We start from the raw sequence: 18,469 nt of genomic DNA, 5'->3' as shown, positions 1-18,469 counted from the left end.
AGTCTGTGAGACACGTTCTGTGAGGCCACTGTCCCTACAGCTGTCATGGAATCCTAGGATGGTTTGAGTTGGAAGGGACCTCAAAGCCCGGCCAGATCCACCTCTGTAAACAGCCCCTCCCCAGCTTTCCTGCAGCCCCTTCAGGTATTGGAAGCTGCTTGTAAGGTCTCCCCGGAGCCTTCTCTTCTCCAGGCTCAACAACTCCAGCTCTCCCAGCCTAGATTTTGTGATTTTAGACGTAAAATGTAGGATTAGCTTTAACAATAGCTTTTAGCTAGCCTGTGCCTAGATATTTATGCTTAAGTAAGGACTTTTAGCAAGGTTGCTGTTAGAAAGAATGTGAAAGGCATGTGACTGTTTAATTGAGGTGCTGGAGCGAGTCCAGAGAAGAGCAACAAAGCTGGTGAAGGGGCTGAGGAACGGCTGAGAGAGCTGGGTGTGTTTAGCCTGGAGGAGGCTGAGGGGAGACCTCATTGCTCTCTCCAACTACCTGAAAGGAGGTTGTGGAGAGGAGGGAGCTGGGCTCTTCTCCCAAGTGACAGGGGACAAGAAGAGAGGCAATGGCCTCAAGCTCCGCCAGGGGAGGGTCAGGATGAACATTAGGAAAAAATATTGCTCTCTACAACTGCCTGAAGAGAGGAATCCCAGAATTCTTGTGCATATTCTATTCGTTTCCAAGGTCTAATTGTAATGTTATTATGAAACTTTGCAACAGTTGAATCTCTTGCTAATTTGGAGCTTTGGAGCCAGCTGTGACCTTGCGTTTGAGATGGGGAGAGACCGCAAATAGCGATTGCAGAAGGCGGCGTGTCTGTTGGGCTCAGCTCACCCTGAGCAGAAAGCGTTATCGTTTCCGAAGAATGAACGGTGTCTGGAAAAAACACTATTTGAAAAAGAATGTGTTACTAAAAGTGTGCTGAGAGGGGGGGCATTCTGTCTAACATTCAAAAAAATACAATTGTTTAGTCGAAAATTAACTCTGCTTTAGCTTAAATAAAAAAATATTCCACTTTTGGTAACAGCAACTACTTCTTGCATCACTCACACCCGCGTCCCCCGTCACAGGAGGCGAATGGGGCCGCTTGGGTGTCACACTCAAACCCGTCCCCCATCACGGAAAGCGGGGGGGGGTGTGGGGGTGTGGTGCTGCCTGGGTGTCACAGGCAAAGTCTTCCCCCCACGGGAGGAGAATGGGGCTGCCCGGGTGTCACACGCAAACTCTTCCCCCCCGCAGGAGGCGACCGGCCCCGCCTCGGTGTCACGCGCAAACCCCTCCCCTCGGCGGGTGTCACCGCCTAAATCGTCCGTCGGCGCAGCCCGTGGCTGGGCGCGCCCAGCTCTCGCTGCCGGAAGGGAAGCGGGGAAGGGGCGCGCCCGCTGGTGCCGCAGCGAAACCCTTCCGGGCGGGGGCGGGCGCTGCCGGGCGGTTCCCGCGGCGGGATGGCGTGAGCGCGGCGGTGAGGAGCGGGGCGGCGGCGGCGGGGCGGGGGCCGGGCTGGGCCCTAACGGCTGTCTCTGTCCCTCAGGCTCGGCGCGAGTTCTCCCCGGGCGCTCGGGGCTATGCGAGGGCCGCGCTGCCGCCTGCCCTAGGCCCGGGCGGCGGCGGGGCCCGATGCGGGAGTACAAGGTGGTGGTGCTGGGCAGCGGCGGCGTGGGGAAATCCGCCCTCACCGTGCAGTTCGTCACCGGGACCTTCATCGAGAAGTACGACCCCACCATAGAGGACTTCTACCGCAAGGAGATCGAGGTGGACTCGTCCCCGTCGGTGCTGGAGATCCTGGACACGGCGGGCACCGAGCAGTTCGCCTCCATGCGCGACCTCTACATCAAAAACGGGCAGGGCTTCATCCTGGTCTACAGCCTGGTCAACCAGCAGAGCTTCCAGGTGAGCTCGCCCGGGCCCCATCCCACAGCCCCCTCCGCCGCAGGGGGAGGTGGGGGTCAGCTCTGTATGTGCCTCTGCTCGTGTGTCTCTGCCGAGGGGCGAAAGTGAAAAGTACCCACTTTGAAAGCGCGTCCAGAGCTGCCCTGCTTCCCCATGGGAAACTGCTTGTTTTGCAGGTACTTATCAGGGTGCCACCGTTGTTAAATCAGCGCTGGAGAACAATGACCCACTCCCACTTCCCCAACAGAAATTTTTTGGTTATTCCCTTTCGTTAAGAAATCACTCAATATTTAACCCGAGACGAGACTTCCTATTTTTTTCTTCCCTCCTTCTTAAAAGTCCTATTGGTCTTGAAGAGAGTTTTATTGTCCTGCAGCTGTGAGTTATTAAGTACACTGCTATTTTCTGTCCCCTCCCTCTAAAATATATCCCTGTCTGGCATGAGCTCAGTGCTTTCACAGGGTGGTGTACTGGAGAGGAGACTCAAGCCATGTGCGATAATTTGTAAGTCTGGATTTCTTTACTACCATTACAACTCTCAGAAAAAAAAAAAGGAAATATCTCAACCGTGAACTGGTGTCTAAGCTGCCTTCGGACATGAGGCTTTATTTGTGGGGAATAAGTGGATTTAGTAGCACTGCATGCAGCATAGGCATTTGCAACTGCTGCGCTGACTTCAGTTGTTGAGTTGGGTGTATTCTAGTTGCTTGGCAAAACCTTGCACACCCCCACTGGGGCAGTACGTGTGCTTCTGCTGAAGGCTAAACTTTATCTTAGCAGAGGCCTTGAGAGTGCAGGCTGAAGGCATCGTTTCATTGGAAAACAATAGCAATGACATTGGGATGCTCCTCCTCTCTTTTTCACTTTTCTGGGGACCAGTAAGTCCTGATTATTCGAGGAATGGACACGCAGTTAGTGATCTACCCTGTGAATGTTTAATTCTTTTAGTCTCTGTAGCATGTTTACTCTGAAGCCTGTAGGTGTAAATCACGCTTTGCAGTTCTTCTGCACAGTGGTGGCTTCAAAAGCTTAAATTGCTTTGTCTTGGAGCTATGCAAGAATTTGTAGAACTCAGTAGCAGCGATAGTAACTTAAAACAAGGGGACTGACTCAGACTTTCAAGCATGAATTCCTGATGTCAGCTCAGGCTTGAATAAGTGCATCTCTAGGTAATAAAAAAAATCCCTTTACAGTATCTAATTTAGCTACTTATATGTGACTAAATGTGTTCACTATGAATTATTTTAAGCATTCCAGAAGCGAGAGGACTATTTAAATTACTGGCTTTCTCCAGCTGTAAACGCAAGCTTCCTAAATGATTGTGTAATGATACACATGCTGCTGCTAATGTTACAGGTCGTGAGACTTGAGGTCATTTTTTTCAGAAAACTGAAATCAGCTTTCAGAGCAGCTGTACTGTATCCCTCCAGCTGAACCAAACAAACACCTCTCTTCGTCGCTGTTTGTATACACGTGCATACACTTCATAAAATGCGTTTGCATTTATATAAAATAGACAAAAACCAGCTTTTATTAAAGATGGGTAGTGAACTTCCCTCAGTTTCTAGATCTGAGCTAATTTTAAGAAGACTTCTGATGTATTTTTGAATGCTCAGTTGCATGTGAGGCTTATTAAAACATTCTTTTGTAGTGTTTATGTATCCATTTCATGTGATTACTTAAATGTACTAACCAGCTGGATTGTTTGATCAGGACATCAAGCCAATGAGGGACCAGATTGTCCGGGTGAAGAGATACGAGAAAGTTCCTCTGATCCTAGTGGGGAATAAAGTGGATCTGGAGTCGGAGAGGGAGGTCTTACCTGCAGAAGGCAGAGCCCTGGCTCAGGAGTGGGGCTGTCCCTTCATGGAGACGTCAGCCAAGAGCAAAACAATGGTGGATGAACTGTTCGCGGAGATCGTCAGGCAAATGAACTATGCCTCCCTGCCTGAAAAACAAGATCAGTGTTGTACAACTTGCACCGTCCAGTGAGAGAAATTAAGAAAAACCTCAATCATGGCCATACAGAGCAGGTTGGTGCAACAGTCGTAACTAATTAAGGTGCATAAGCATGACACTTAAGTAAGCTGCTAAAGTGTGACAGGGAGTCTGAAGTTAAGGAGTCTTACCTGGAGGTGGCCTTCCTCCAAAAGAGATGGAACCTGGTGTGTTCAGTTGCACATGATTACTCGAGTCAAATGGACTTCCTGTGTTAATTCAGTAGGGTTAGTCAGGGAACACTGCAGTAATTTTACAGTGAGACCTTTGTCTTTGTATGATCTCATCTGCACATGTTTTGACTGTTAATGCTGTATTTGACATTACATTATCCTTAATGATGTTTTTTGATGTTGTAGCTGGTATCTGAATTATTTTTAAGTCATGGGAATTGTCTTGGGGTTCAGCAGGATTTTTTGTCACAAAGTTTCCCAATAGTTTTGCTGAGAAGACCTTGAGCTTGTTTGAAAAAAAAAAAAAAAAAGAGAGAGAATTCTGTGGTACAGATACTGGATGTACTTAAAGTACATTTCTGCCTTCTCAGACGAATAAGTTTAAAAGGAACCACCCTGACCTTGAAGGCTACATGCGTTGGTCAAGGAAGTGGGCAAAGTGCTCTTCATCTAAGTCTCCAGAGTGGAGAACACGCTGTAAAATGGCTTCCCAGTGCACTCTGTCTTTTCCCAGTGACTCATCAGAGGTGTGGCAAGAGTGCAGTGTTCAGAGGGGCCTCTATAAACCTTCCCCTGTCTTGGGTATTGCTTTGTTTCTTTTTATGCAAGGGTAGTGGCTCTTGGCCTTTCACACGCTTGGTGGTCTTTCTCACTCCTTTCTCCAACTAAGTGTGTAAATGGATCTGTTTCTCCCCTGCACACAGCGGTGCTGCTAGTCCTGTGCAAGGTGGTTCTGGACTCCCCCTTGCTCTTGTTTTTCTTCATAGCCATTGCAGTTTCTGTTTCACCATTAGCTTGAACCCATGTCACTGAAAAGGGCTCTTCTATGTCACTGATGCGCTCTGTGTGCAGCCAAGTGGTCCACCAGACCTCTGTTGGACCTGTCTTGGCAAACAGCTCAAAGTTGTCTCCGAGGGTAGACGCAGGGAAGAAGGAAGACATGGAAATTCAGGGGAAAGAACTGCTCCTCTTGACAGCTGCACTGATTGAGGGTTAGGTTCTAACTGTCATGTTAGTAACTCTTGCTTGAATCAAAGGAGCTTTTTGTGCCTGACTGACAAGAGGGAAAATAGGTTATTACTGGACGCTTTGGACTATGTATCCTCTTTAATCTTGAGTGCAAGGTCAGAGAGTGAAGTCTCAAAGCTTGTCTTTGAGATTGTTATCAAGTGCTTTGTGAATGTAAAATTTCAGATACCTGTGACCCTAGCACAGTCATGCTGAAGATAATACACAATGTTTTTATCTTCAGTTCTGTGAAATAAGGAAAGGCTGCTGTCACCATGTGAGAGGTTTGTGTAAGTTCAAGATTTGCTTGCTGAAAGGCGAGCAAACTGCTTGTATTGGAGCAGAGAAAAATACAAATGGAGTCTTTTTTGGTTCACTAATCCCCAGCACATAGAGAGATGTATAGGGTCATAGGAAGGAGTAAATCAAAGGAATTACTGCTCTTTTTAATGGAGTGCTGCAGGGATAATCTCTTGAATCACATAGTAACGCAATGTTTTGGTTACTTCTGAGGCAGCTTCACAAATAGGAGTCTGTGGGCATGGAGTATCGTGCCGAGGGTTACGGTAGTCCCCTGGGTTACTAGTGGTTCATCTTGTGCAGGTTGCTGTCTTTAACTCTGACAAAATCAGGGTCTTATCCATCCATGAAATTTATACTTCCAGATTCGGTTATTTCTAAGAGGCTTCTTTGTAACCTGGCTGCTTCTGGATTTAGGATTAAATATGTAGTGTAATCTTAAAGGTGAAACTGAGGTGAGGGGCGGGCCTTATGTTATTCCTTTGAATTATAACTTAAACCTAGATTTGATGAGTTTCCTAAGCATGCTTCTGCTTTGGAAGAAACATATATATTCTTATGTCATAGTGATCTCTTGAGGTGGGGGACCTTAAGCTTTTGTAACACCGATTTCCTCTGCTTCGTTTTGCCAAGCTCAGTGTCACATCAAGCCTCTAGCTGCAAAATGCTTCCTTTCCTTCTATAAGATGCTGCTTCCACCCAATGTAGTTTAGTCGCCTGTGCCAAAAGAGCAAGTCCTTCCTTCCTAAGCAGCTTTCTGTTCAGTCCAGGTCTCACCGTATCTGAAAGCCTCTTTTTTTTATTGCTCATCCTGGCTCTTTACGGGCTTCATGCTCTGTATCTTTCACTTCAGCATGACATGGTTTGGATATTTTCTTCTTCCTGGTTTCCACTCTGTCCTTGTTCTTTGAGTAGGTGTAGGATCTCATTAACTTTATGATAAGCCTTTGCCTGATAAATTAGTCTGATGTGCTTTAGTATAGAACTGCTGATGGTGTCTTGTGATAGCTGTAATCAGCTTGGTAATTCTGCTTATCTGTGATCCAGGGAACAGTTGCTGCTTCTCGAACACCTGCTTTAGCAGTGACCCCTTCTAGGTAAAGTGAAACTGAGGAAGTGGAATCAGCTGTCTGAAAATCTGTGTGTAGGAAGTGGGCTTGAACCACAGCTCTGTCTGCGACTTCTGTGACCTGTCTGTGTCCAGGGAGAGTCTTGGTTCCAGATCAGTTGGTTCAGAATGAAGTGTGTAGGAACAGTTTGTGTCTCTCCAGTTCTGATGGCGAAGCCAATGGGAGGAGTGGGGGGTGGAGTATATGCTGGACCTGGCTTTGTCTAAGGCTGTTCCAGTCAGTTTTAACTGGCACGTACCACTTACCTCCTTTTGGTACTGATACTCCAACCTGTCTGTCAAGCATGATGTATAGGTTCTTTCACAACATTTTTGAGTAGTGCTTGCTTGAATTACTGTTGCAGTAAGCTGCCTTTGGTGAAATGAAGAATGGAACATAATGCATAATCAGGATAACCCATAGTTCCTTTTAAAAATGTGTTCTGTTCTTGCATCCCTCCTGCCTCCCTCCCTTTCTTGATTTGGCAGTGAATTGCTCAGATTTCATTATGGCATTTAGAGATGCGAGATTTCCAGTAGCTGCTCTCTGTTCCTTGCACTAGTATTTCTCTTGAATTGTCAGTATGACAGTGTTTCATATGGTAAATCTTTAAAATATGGCACCTCTTGTGGCGCTGGTGCACTAAAGGGTTTTTTGTAGAGATACTTATCAGATTTGGAACATCTTAATATTTGGGTGAGAGACTGATTAGTGATTTGTCCCCTGCATTCATGAATGATACTAGCAAGTGCTTAAGGAAGACTACTCTGCTCTGGAGATAAACACTGAAAGTTTACTGTGTTCTGGTCTGTGTGACCAACACAGCCAAATTTATCCTACGAGGTTGTCTAACATCCACTTCTCTCCTGGCTGCTCCCAGAAGAGAATAGAGAGTGCTATAGAAATTTCATGAGCAAATGAAGCCAAATAAGGTACTGATTGGTAGCTAATGGTGCTAACTATCGTAACTAAGCACAAGGTAAATGGAAAGATGACAAATCTGAATTAGGAGGTCTCTAACCTGCGAATACAGGGATGCTGAAAGAGTGTATGGAGGAAGACACCATTACTTTTTTTTCTGTCCTTACTATCCCCAGCAATTCTTTGCTGGCTGCAGCACTGAGTGCTGGATTTAAGTGAAGTTTTGGATGCGTCTGACTCTTGCAGGATGAGGAACTGCAGTGTAAATGGCTTGCCTCTTATGTGCATTAAGCAAAGATAAAACACATATTAAGCAGGTCTAATCCATCCCCATTAGGAGCTGTATGTTTATTTGCTGCTTGTGCAGTACAGGGACCCTCCCCATCTAAAACTGGTAGACCAGCTACAGTGTGCAGGGACATGTGTGCTCACCAGACTGGGCGAAAATTGCTGTTGGTTGGAAAACAAACAAGTGAGCAAGCAAAACCTGGCTGTTTGCTCCTGTCCGTGCAGGAGTACTGCTCCTGAATGTTGGGGGTGACCAGCTGGTAGGCAAGAAGGACAACCCTGACTATGTCAGAGCACACTGTCATGGCAAACTGTTACTTGAGAGCAAGTCAGCTGCTGAAAAGAAACAGTACAGTAGGAAACACAACACCCTGCCTCCTATGAAGAAATGTCTTCAAGAATTGAGAAGCCTCATCAAAATCCTTGAGAAACCAAGTATCGGGCTTCATGGAAGTACATGCATGTGCATGTGAAGGATGGGTTTCTACAGACTTGGAGCTTTGAGGCTTTTGGGGTATCTCTTCAGCTGAACCTTACGAAGTGTAAACAAGTTATCAGAAATACCAAGATGTATTGGTCCCATTGATAACACCACTTACATTTCTAAGTTACTGGGTGATACAGTGGCTCCTCCCCACCAGTTCAAAGCCTTGCGTATTTATATCTGTTCAGGAAAACTTAGATTTCCAAGCTGTTTCAGATTCTTGGAAGTAATTTAGTACTCCACAGGGGCAGCTCTTACCAAGTTCATAGCAGTAACCTGTTACCTGTTTGCCTCTTGTATTACCAGACTTAGAGGAGGAGGACTTCAAGAGTGCCACTGTGTAAAGCAGTGCTTTGGAGCTCAGTATTGAAAACTAGCTGTTTCCCAGTGTGGGAGAAGCTGAGTTCCCTTGGAATGTGTGGAATGTGGCTTTCATTAGTTAATCTGTTTCAATTGCAGATAAATCTCAGAGGAAACTTGCACAGATGCTGCTTTGGAGAACTTTCAGCCCAGGTTGCAGAGCTGAGCCTTGGTAAACCTGTCTCTATTACAGCACATCGCCATACATCTAAGTGCGTAAGGTTGGTGGCCTCCAGGATCCACACACCTTAATCGGAATGCTTAGCACGTTTACCATAAGTTTAAAAATCTGTTCTTTCTCTGTCAGTCCTTTTCTAGCTTTCTAGGTTCATATAATGGCTAATATGCAAGAGTTCATTTTTACTATTTTAATTGATTTCTTTAATCAATTTCTGAACTTGTATTTATTAAATACTTAAACTCAGTATTACTACTCAATGCCTTTTAAAAAGAAGAGAGTTTTAATGGAGAATCAATTGAGCCTTAAACAAATGGTTACTTCTGTATATTACCTCGCATCAGTGCTTATTTCTCCTTGCAAAGTTTTCTCCAACAATGTAGCTGGTCGTTCTTTGGGAGTGCTTGTTGATGTGTGACAGTGTCAGAAAAGATACTGAAGGCACCTCTGTTGTCTGGATGTGGAATCCCTTTTCTTGGCAAATGCAGCCGGGGTATTGTTTGTAACTGGTCCGGCTTGACAACAGGGATTACTTGGAATGGGAGGTTAAGTTTCCAGCTGATGTTTTTCTTGCAGTCGTGTGTTTCTTAAACACCTTTAATCAAAAATGATGATTGCAGCATTGAAAAAAAGGCAGCACCCTTTCCTTCTGCTGAGTTTTTGAACTTGCCTGTTTACAAATAGCTTCTTTATGCCTTTGAAAAGGGATAATGCATCCTTCAAAGCGGGCTGCATGCTTGGTCAGTCAGCTCAGCTTTGCCTGGCACATTGAGAGACACCTAGTAGACCTCTGCACGTGTGTAAATCTAATGCAAATAAGATCACTTTACATTTTATAGTTCCTAATATTTGTCTTTCTGAATAATATTTTAAAGCAATATTTGTTAATGTTTTTCTTGCACTGTCACAAATTGCTTTTTCGTTGTGGTTTTTTTTTTTGATTTCCCCAGTAAACAAGTTTAATACTAGAGACAAGATGGTGTAACGAGGGGAAAAAGCACCAGGTTTCAGTGATAAAAACTGCAGGTGTGCTTTAAACAGCCATTGCCTTCCTTATTGTTTACCTGATCAACGTTTTCTCTCAATACTTGAAAACTGTAACAATAACACAGGTATAAAGAGCAGAATGGAAATGTACAAACAGCAGATGAAATAGTTTTGTTCAGTCTGATTAACCTGTTGCATACATGAGAGCTTTTACTAGCAGTGTTTTAAAATGTGTAAATTTTTTTGCAGAAGTTTAACAACTGCAGCTCACCTACTGCACCAAAGTTCTAGGTTTTTTAGGAGCCCAGCTTTAGTCATTTGAACATGCTTCTAGAAATGTACTTTTTTTTCCCCTGTCATAGCTAAACGACTTTAACAAAAGCTCCAGTAAAAGCAGTGATGGGTATATGAGGTTAAGCAGTTTAAAACTGACGCATTGTATTGTGGATGATGGCATTTAAAACAATAAAAGATCATCGGTACCGTATCTCAACATTAATGTGTTTTATTGGTAGCAATACAGGCTGACTTTACAGTGTTAGCAGACCTAAAGATTGTGAGTCTACATTCAGTGTGGATTTTGGATCCTGCAAAGAAGAGGACACCAGGTTTTCTGCTTGGGTATTGAAAAACCTGACTTTTTCATGGGGGGTTACTTGACATGGTTTTTTCCCCCCCCCCGACGTTTGTACAAACTTTAAAAACAGGCTGAGGCTAATGCGTAGGTTGGCACTTTAATATCAGAATTAAACCAAACCTTGCGTTCAAAGTAATTTTATTTTAAAGTGGTGGTTGTTGGGTTTTTTTTGTCAGTTGTAAGGAAGTGGTAGGAAATAAAAGTAATTGATAAAGATCCTAGTTTTCCTTTGCCTAAGGGGGAAAGAGTTAGTTAATATCAGTTGGTGGCTCGTTCCTGTGGGCAGTTATCAAACCAGTGTTCATTTTCATTGACTTCAGCACAAAACAGAAAACAAAAAAAGAACAAAAAAAAAACCCTTAAAAAACTTGACCTAGGCTAGAGTGACAGGACTGGGAAAACGAGAGATGGTTTCTTCAGCACACTTTGTGGGGGGGAAAAGGGACCAAAAGGTATTTTAGGCTTCCTCAATAGATTGCATGTGAAGTTGCTTAGTAGAGTAAGAGGCTGATAACAAATGCAATATGTATTGTCTTTGCTATGGCATCTGTTTTGGGAGTTGTTCAAATCACTGCAGTAGGGCTCTACAAATGAAAATGTAACCTAACACCATGTATCTAATGTACTGTATCTTTATCAGTGATAGGTGAAATCTGGAATAACAAGTGCAAAAACGGAACAGTTACCTGTAAGGCTTTGTACAAAGTTTTTTCCAGTAGAATTCATTCCTGTCATTTTGTAAGACAACCCTACAGTCCACCTGTTTGTAACTTTTTTAATAAAATGATGCCTGTATTGCCAAACTGGGGTGACTGTGCTGTGTTCAACACCTTCTAAAGTGGGCTGGACCAACAAGCTGCCTCTTTTTCTTGTTTTTTCTTTTGGTTTCTTTGATTTGCAGTAGTGGTTATTCTAAACACAATAAGCATATTTGAATTGTCCTGAGTGGCTCCTTGGGCTCAGAGGAACGGGGTGTGCCACTGTGTCCGGACTGAATGTAAAACTCACCATCTCGGGTGCTCCAAGTACAGAGGAGGGGGAGCAGGGGCCATGGTTTGTCTTGCTGGGCAAGGAAGGGACTCCTCTGAGCTGGGGAGCCTGTTCACTGCAGTCACGGTGTCTCTTTTCACAGGCGTCTCTCTTCACAGGCCAGTAAGATGCAGCGTTGTTCAAAAGAAGTATAGGTGTTTCTCTTGACCAAGTCTTTCTAATATTCTTATTTTTCAGATAGACTTTTATGTGTGTGTAGGTGCTGTGAATCGTGATGTCGTCTTACAGTGTCTCTGGAGCTGCTCTCCACCCCAGGAATCCAGAACTGGCTCCTTTCCATCACAGTAGCCAAGGAAGTGCTCTTGGAGCTTGGCCTCAGGAGATTTTTCTTGAAAGCCTTCCATCTCAGAGGGCCCAGAGCAACTTGGCAACAATTCTCTGAAATACGAAGCTGGTGATTGTCGGCCAGGCCTTGTAACAGAGGCAGAGAAGCGGAGCAGATTGCCTGCCTAAGTGGTCAGAATATCTGCTTCTGCTAACCTCCCTGAGGGGCTTGGGTGAGGCATACCCCGTTCTCAGTGGAGTCAGAGAGAGTGGTAGCTGACACAGTAATAGCAGTCTGCTCTGAGGTGGAACAAGTGGGTTGATCACTGACTTAAATCCAGTTGCTCATGTGGTTTAAAAGAAGAGGGAGCAAGAGTGTGCAATTCAAAGGTCAAATCCTACCTGTAGGAGTTTGTTGGCCCTGCTGAGGGCAGCATTGAGCTGATTGAGAGCTTGGCTGGCAGCATTCATAGAATTGTTTAGGTTGGACAGGACCCTTCTTAGGATTATCAAGTCAAACCCTAAGCCATGTCCCTGAGTGCTGCATCCATGGGTCTTTAAATACCTCCAGGGATGGCGACTGCACCATGTCCCTGGGCAACCTGTTCCAATGCTTGACAACCCTTTCGATGAAGAATTTGTTTTTCCCCCAGTTGCTTCTCATAAAACTTGTGCTCCAGACCCTTCACCAGCATTGTTGCCCTACTTTGGACATGGTCCAGCACATAATACGGAGCGTGGTGATGCACAGGTTGCATGTGTTAGAAAGGACTGCTGGGGTAGGAAAGCCAGCAATGTCCAGCTTAGCAAAGCCCGGCTTTTCTTCCAAAACCCACAAACTGCCTCACACTTCTAGGAATAATTATTTTATTTTAAACAAACAAACAAACAATTATTCACAGGTTTTGGCTTTCAAGCTGTGAATCTGGGAAAAATGGAGTATTTTCTGGTTTGGCTGCACCACAAGAAGGATGTTGAGGCTCTGGAGAGAGTCCAGAGAAGAGCAACAAAGCTGGTGAAAGGGCTGGAGAACAGGCCTTATGAGGAGCGGCTGAGAGAGCTGGGGGTGTTTAGCCTGGAGAAGAGGAGGCTGAGGGGAGACCTCATTGCTCTCTACAACTACCTGAAAGGACGTTGTAGAGAGGAGGGTGCTGGCCTCTTCTCCCAAGTGACAGGGGACAGGACAAGAGGGAATGGCCTCAAGCTCCACCAGGGGAGGTTTAGGCTAGACGTTAGGAAAAAATTCTTTACAGAAAGGGTCATTGGGCACTGGAACAGGCTGCCCAGGGAGGGGGTTGAGTCCCCTTCCCTGGAGGTGTTTAAGGCATGGGTGGACGAGGTGCTGAGGGATAAGGTTTAGTGTTTGGTAGGAACGGTTGGACTCGGTGATCCGGTGGGTCTCTTCCAACCTGGTTATTCTGTGATTCTGTGATCTGTCATCGATGGGCTGGTGTGGCTGTGGTGGTAGCAGAGGTTACTCCAGGTCTGTGACCGTAATTGGTCTGTGCTGCTTAACGCCAGGCTGGTTGGTGCTGGGCTGGCACATGAGGCTGTTGTGGAGCTACAGGCTGCTGGCTGCAGTCCCAGACCCCACAGCTCTGTCTCTGCACCCAAGCCTGCAAGTGCTCATCTGCCGCCGACAAGCCCATGGAACCCATGTTGGGTGTGGGCAGCAGCATGTTGCCAGCGTTGGGGTTGCTGGGGTCTGTGTGGGGTAGCCCCCGGGGTAGCCTGTAAAGCTGTAGTGAGGCACGCCGTAGCCCATGGGGTTGTAGAGCAGGGTGTGCACCATCGCCCAGTTTTGCTGTTGCTGCTTCTGGGCCTCTTGCTGGGCAAACCGCTGCTCAAAGAGCTTCCTGCGCTCTGCTAGGGACAGCCCGTGGTGGCGCTCAAATCGGACTCTCTTTTTGTGAGGTGCTGGTGTGTCATACGTGTCCACTGGCCTCTTGGTTCCTCGCTCGTACGCCAAGGGCAGTGGCAACGACTCTCTCTGTCTCTTTCCGCAGCTCTGCTTCTCGGGTTGCTGCTGTTTGCTGAGAATGTGCTGCTTGGGAGCAGGCCCCTCATCCCTGTGGCTGATGGTCTCTCTGCCACAGCTGGTGCTGTTCTACTTTTCCACTGGCCTCTTCTCTGGGATCCGGTACACCTGCTTGAGCTGCTTCCAGGTGTTGAGCAGCCTGGTAGCTAAGTCAGTCACATCCGGTGTTTTGTCCATTTGGTTTTGGCTGTCGTTGGTCTGAGCCCAGCGCTCGACAATGGGAATAACTTTGCTCTCTTCCAGCATGTTCTTGGTGGGTATGGGCAGGAGCTCTAGTGTCTTCAGAATCTCCAGCTGCAGCTGCAGGTTGTTAGACATGCTTCCTTTCCCCTGTTCCATCTCCATCTCCTTCATCCAAATCCAAAGGAGAGATAAGCCGTCGTGCTTCAGGAAGGATTTCAGGCTGGACTGTGAGTGCATGTTCTGTATGATCCTGAGGCAGATGAGCTTCTGCTCCAGAGTTCTAATACGAAGCATCAGCCAGGTTAACCTGAGACCTTGGTTCTCGTTGCTGTCAGCTTCTCCGTTCTCCAGCAGCGCTTCCAGCTCCCTGTCCACCGAATGCTTCTTACGGGAGCGTGCCTTTTCCAGTGTTCTTCTGGCAGGTCTGATGTTGACCCTCTTCTCTCCTCCCAGGTAACCCCGGCAGTTGGCTGAGCCACAGAAGCATTTCTGAGCCTCTTTGCCGTAGTGCTGGAAGTGGTAATCAAATGTCAGCTCTGAGCCCGATGGGACTGGTTTGGTGGTGAAAAGTCCAACCCGGAGCTGCCCATTCACCATCCACTTCTGTGCCTCACAGTTTGGTTCACAGCTGTGGTTCATGAATCGAGAGCAGTTTCCTTTCTGGGTAGCATCAATTATCTCGTTTTCCGTCACAGCCATGAAATAGGAATGAATATTCTTGTTGCGGGCATATTCCTTCACGCGAGCCTTGAACTCCTTGTGATCCAGCACTTCTCCGCAGTACTCCAGGACGAAAGTGTCTGGTGGCAGATCTCTGGCAGCCCTCAGCCCCCAGCCTTTGTCTGCAGTGAGGTTCACTTCAACATCTGCGTACTCTTTCTTCTGGAAACGCCTGTTGGAGCAGTACTTGCCTTTTGGGCACTGGGAAGAGCACTCTGTCAGGAGCAGGCGATTGAGACACTGTTCTCCGCAAGCAACCGCTCCCTGGGCTTGCTGCTTTTTGGAGAGAGGAGGGCACTGGCACACCATGTCCTCCATATCCTGGTGAGATTTTTTGTTCTTCTGTTCTGTCAAGTACACGTTCTCCTCAATCAAGCCAAAGTAAGGGGGCATCTTTCCTAGCGTGGCTAACTCCTTCCAGCGCTGGGGGTCTTTGAAGTCATCCATGACACACAATGGACTGACCATGGAGGAGTTCTGCCGTGTTGCTGCCATTTGTCCCCATTCCAGTTTTGCCTTCTTCTTGTCCCTTGAGTCCACATCACCCTCAGAGTTACTCTCCAACTCTGGGTGTCTTCTTTTTCGCTGACCTCGTTCTTTTGCATAGTTTTTTTCCAAACTCTTCACCACCTCCTTCTCCCTGCCGGGCACCAGCTCCTTGTGTGAATTGCCGCTAATCTCGCGTGCCTGCACTGAGCCTTTTGCTTTCTGCCCGGGCACCTGGTGTTTACCAGAGGGGCTGGGAAAACGAAGCTGGCAGTCGTCATCCCAACGGTCATCCTCTTCACAGTGCTTGTAATCATCTGTGAGAGAATCCAGTATTTGCCCTTGAATTGGTTTGTAACTAGCTGCAGAAGGTCTGCCAGGAGACCTCGCATCCCACTAACGGTTGTCTTGCCGTACACTCCCAAGCCTGGCTGGTAAACACAGCCCGAGTAGACCCTGATGCTGCTGTCTGGGTGCAGGTAGTTGCTACTTGGTTTCTCCAGCTGGGAAAACTTGGTCCCTTCCCAAACCACCCACATGCCCCATCGTGTGAAAACCGTCCAGGCTGGAGAAATCTCCGAGGCCAGACTGGATAAAGCCACCCTTCCCTTGCCTACCTTTTGGCTTGAAAAGCCTTGTCTGATGCTGAGATACATCAGCGCTTTTGAAACTCCCTGACAGGTACGATGGCCCCTTGGTGCTCTGAGGCTGGCCTGGATCAGGCTGCAGCTTCTCTGTCTCCTTCTTGGTGAGATCAGTAGAAGTTGCTGCACTATTCTCCATGCCTCTAGGAGAGCATCTGTTCTCTCTCCATGGGCCACCTTTGCCTGCCATATTCTCCAGTCTCTCTACGTAGTTAGGACCCGCTAGATGAGTGGTCAGAGGAACACCTCTTCCTTCTGGCTGAGTCAAGAGGACTGAGTGCTGCTCTGCCTCGTCGCTGTGGTTAAGTGCTTGTGGTGATGCAACAATGGAATGAAACCATTTCCATGGGACACCGACATCGGACCCCCGGTCCTCTATGTCACTGTCCTCACTGCCTGCCTTGCTGTCCCTCTGCCCTGTGTCAGAGTAATTGTTGTGGCCAATGGGACTTTTTGGGGATAGGAGAGTAATGGACAGGCGGAAGATGCAGCACAAGCAAGGCTCACTTAGAATCATAGAATCACTAGGCTGGAAAGGACCCACTGGATCATTGAGTCCAACCATTCCTATCAATCACTAAACAATGTCCCTCAGCACCTCGTCCACTGGTCTATTAAACACCTCCAGGGAAGGTGACTCAACCCCCTCCCTGGGCAGCCTCTGCCAGTGCCCAATGACCCTTTCCGTGAAAAATTTGTTCCTGATGTCAAGCCTGAACCTCCCCTGGTGGAGCTTGAGGCCATTCCCTCTCTTCCTGTCCCCTGTCCCTTGGGAGAAGAGGCCAGCTCCCTCCTCTCCACAACCTCCTTTCAGGGAGTTGTAGAGAGCAATGAGGTCTCCCCTCAGCCTCCTCTTCTCCAGGCTAAACACCCCCAGCTCTCTCAGCCGTTCCTCATAAGGCCTGTTCTCCAGCCCCTTCACCAGCTTCGTTGCTCTTCTCTGGACTTGCTCCAGAGCCTCAACATCCTTCTTGTGGTGAGGGGCCCAGAACTGAACACAGTACTCAAGGTGCGGTCTCACCAGGGCCGAGTACAGAGGGAGAATAACCCTGCTAGTCCTTCTGTTCTTCCTCCAAAGACCCTTATTACACTTCCATCCTACCAAGGCCTGCCAGATTCCAGGTATGCAGCTCAAACAAAAGCTAAAATTGTGTCAGAGCGGTTCTTCAGAGCAGGCAGTGGAGGACAACAGAGCAGCAAGTGTCTGAAGCTGGGAGCTTGGGACATCAGTAGCAATCAAACATACTTCCTGTTGATTGGTTCTTCTTCCAGGGCAGGTGGTGATAGCTACAAGATAGACACAGTTCAAAGAATAGGAAACATTCCTACCTCAGTACTAGCCCAAGGTTTCAGGCGTGGATTCACAACATATTTATTATTAATTTCTCCCTGAGATGATACAATTCCAGTGGCTTGAGATACAATGCTGACAGCTAATAGAGAAACAGCTTGGATAGCTAAAAGGAGAGGAACGCAGCTGTCCTCCAAAGTGCTTCTAACCACAGTCTGACACTGGACAGGCCCTGAATCTACAATCTTTCTTCTAACCTATTAAAAATTACATCTGCACTACTGAGATTAAACAGAGGGCATTTGGCAAGCCTGTGGATTCCTGGAACATCAAATGGAAACCAATCAAGAAACGTGACTGCGTTTGCAGAGACATAGGGCTGCAAGGGACTTCAGGAGATCACACAGGAAAACCCAACACAAGGTGGCAAGGTCTATATATGCCTCACATGTTCCTTTCTCCAGCAGTGGTTCTCCAATGCCATCTTTGAAAATTCCCCACCTCCTCCACGTAACTGCAGCTGGCTTCAGCAATCCAGCCGTGCTCTGAGAGAAGCTTTCTCTCTTTTCCAATATAAATCAGCTTTGCCGAAAATTCAGTGTGTTTGTTCTTTTTCTTTCCATAGCAGCCATGCTTTTGCTGGTTACATGATCCTCATTATTTTGTTTTTAATAAAAAGAGTTTCAGATCTATTACAGTGGTAGGATGAATCCCAAGCTAACGATTAATCATCCCATTTGGCAACTCCTAGAAAGGTAAGTAGCCCTTAAGAATGTCACAAACAGCTGAACAGACACCAGGAGCTGCAACAGCATTTGGAAGCTGAAGAGATGCACGAGTTGGATACTCAGCACATCGATCTTGCTTCAGCAATAGGCAAGCTGTCCTTTAAAGGTGAACATTCATCCTATTTAGAAGCGCCTCTGAGGAGCGTTGTCGCAGAGAGAGGAGGTCAGGGAAGAAAGTGCCGTCTCTGCTGAGAGCATTGGGCCAGATGATTTGAGAGATCAGTGTCCCAGCATACAGGCTGAGAAGGACAAGGTAAATGAGAGCCCTTGGTGGCTTTGGCTTTTCTGATGCCTTGTTTCCCTTTTGCAATGGCATCACCACCACAGCAGAAATGGAAGCACTAACTCAAGCCCTGATGTACGACAGCTGTGGCAACGTGCCTCCTTCCTGCCAGTCGCTGTGGCAGAGCCTGTGATGTGTGAGCCACTCACGGGAGTGCTACTCTTCTTGATGCCCATCAGTATTTGACAGCACGAACATTTAAAAATGCAGAGAGAAAGTGCACTCAGCCCCCTGCACATGGCTTGCACATGGCCACGACCCTTCTTCCATGACACAAAGAGCTCAGACCCGGGGCTAAGGGCAGCACTGGAAATTTGGTCCTCGGATTCAGCACCTGCACACTCGGAGCAGCCAGCCCCTCACGGCCTCTGGCAGAAGGTGAGTTCAGCTGCTT

At 47.0% G+C, this 18,469-nt stretch overlaps 1 protein-coding gene and 1 pseudogene across 1 annotated transcript; one reads left to right on the top strand and one right to left on the bottom strand.

The window, feature by feature from the left end:
- Positions 1 to 1,334: 1,334 nt before the first annotated feature.
- RAP2C (RAP2C, member of RAS oncogene family) lies at positions 1,335 to 10,762 on the top strand. Its single transcript, XM_069868072.1, has 4 exons — positions 1,335 to 1,457; positions 1,527 to 1,885; positions 3,599 to 3,918; positions 8,626 to 10,762. The coding sequence occupies exons 2-3, from the start codon at positions 1,613 to 1,615 to the stop codon at positions 3,875 to 3,877; spliced, it is 552 nt and encodes a 183-aa protein (XP_069724173.1). The 5' UTR covers positions 1,335 to 1,457; positions 1,527 to 1,612; the 3' UTR covers positions 3,878 to 3,918; positions 8,626 to 10,762.
- Positions 10,763 to 13,153: 2,391 nt separating this feature from the next.
- LOC138726351 (histone-lysine N-methyltransferase SETD2 pseudogene) lies at positions 13,154 to 16,230 on the bottom strand (annotated as a pseudogene).
- Between the last annotated feature and the right edge of the window lie 2,239 nt (positions 16,231 to 18,469).

Source organism: Phaenicophaeus curvirostris, chromosome 13, assembly GCF_032191515.1.
Source record: "Phaenicophaeus curvirostris isolate KB17595 chromosome 13, BPBGC_Pcur_1.0, whole genome shotgun sequence".
Lineage (NCBI taxonomy): Eukaryota > Metazoa > Chordata > Aves > Cuculiformes > Cuculidae > Phaenicophaeus > Phaenicophaeus curvirostris.
The sequence above is the reverse complement of the archived record's forward strand: the minus strand, read 5'-3'. Positions and strand labels throughout refer to the sequence as shown.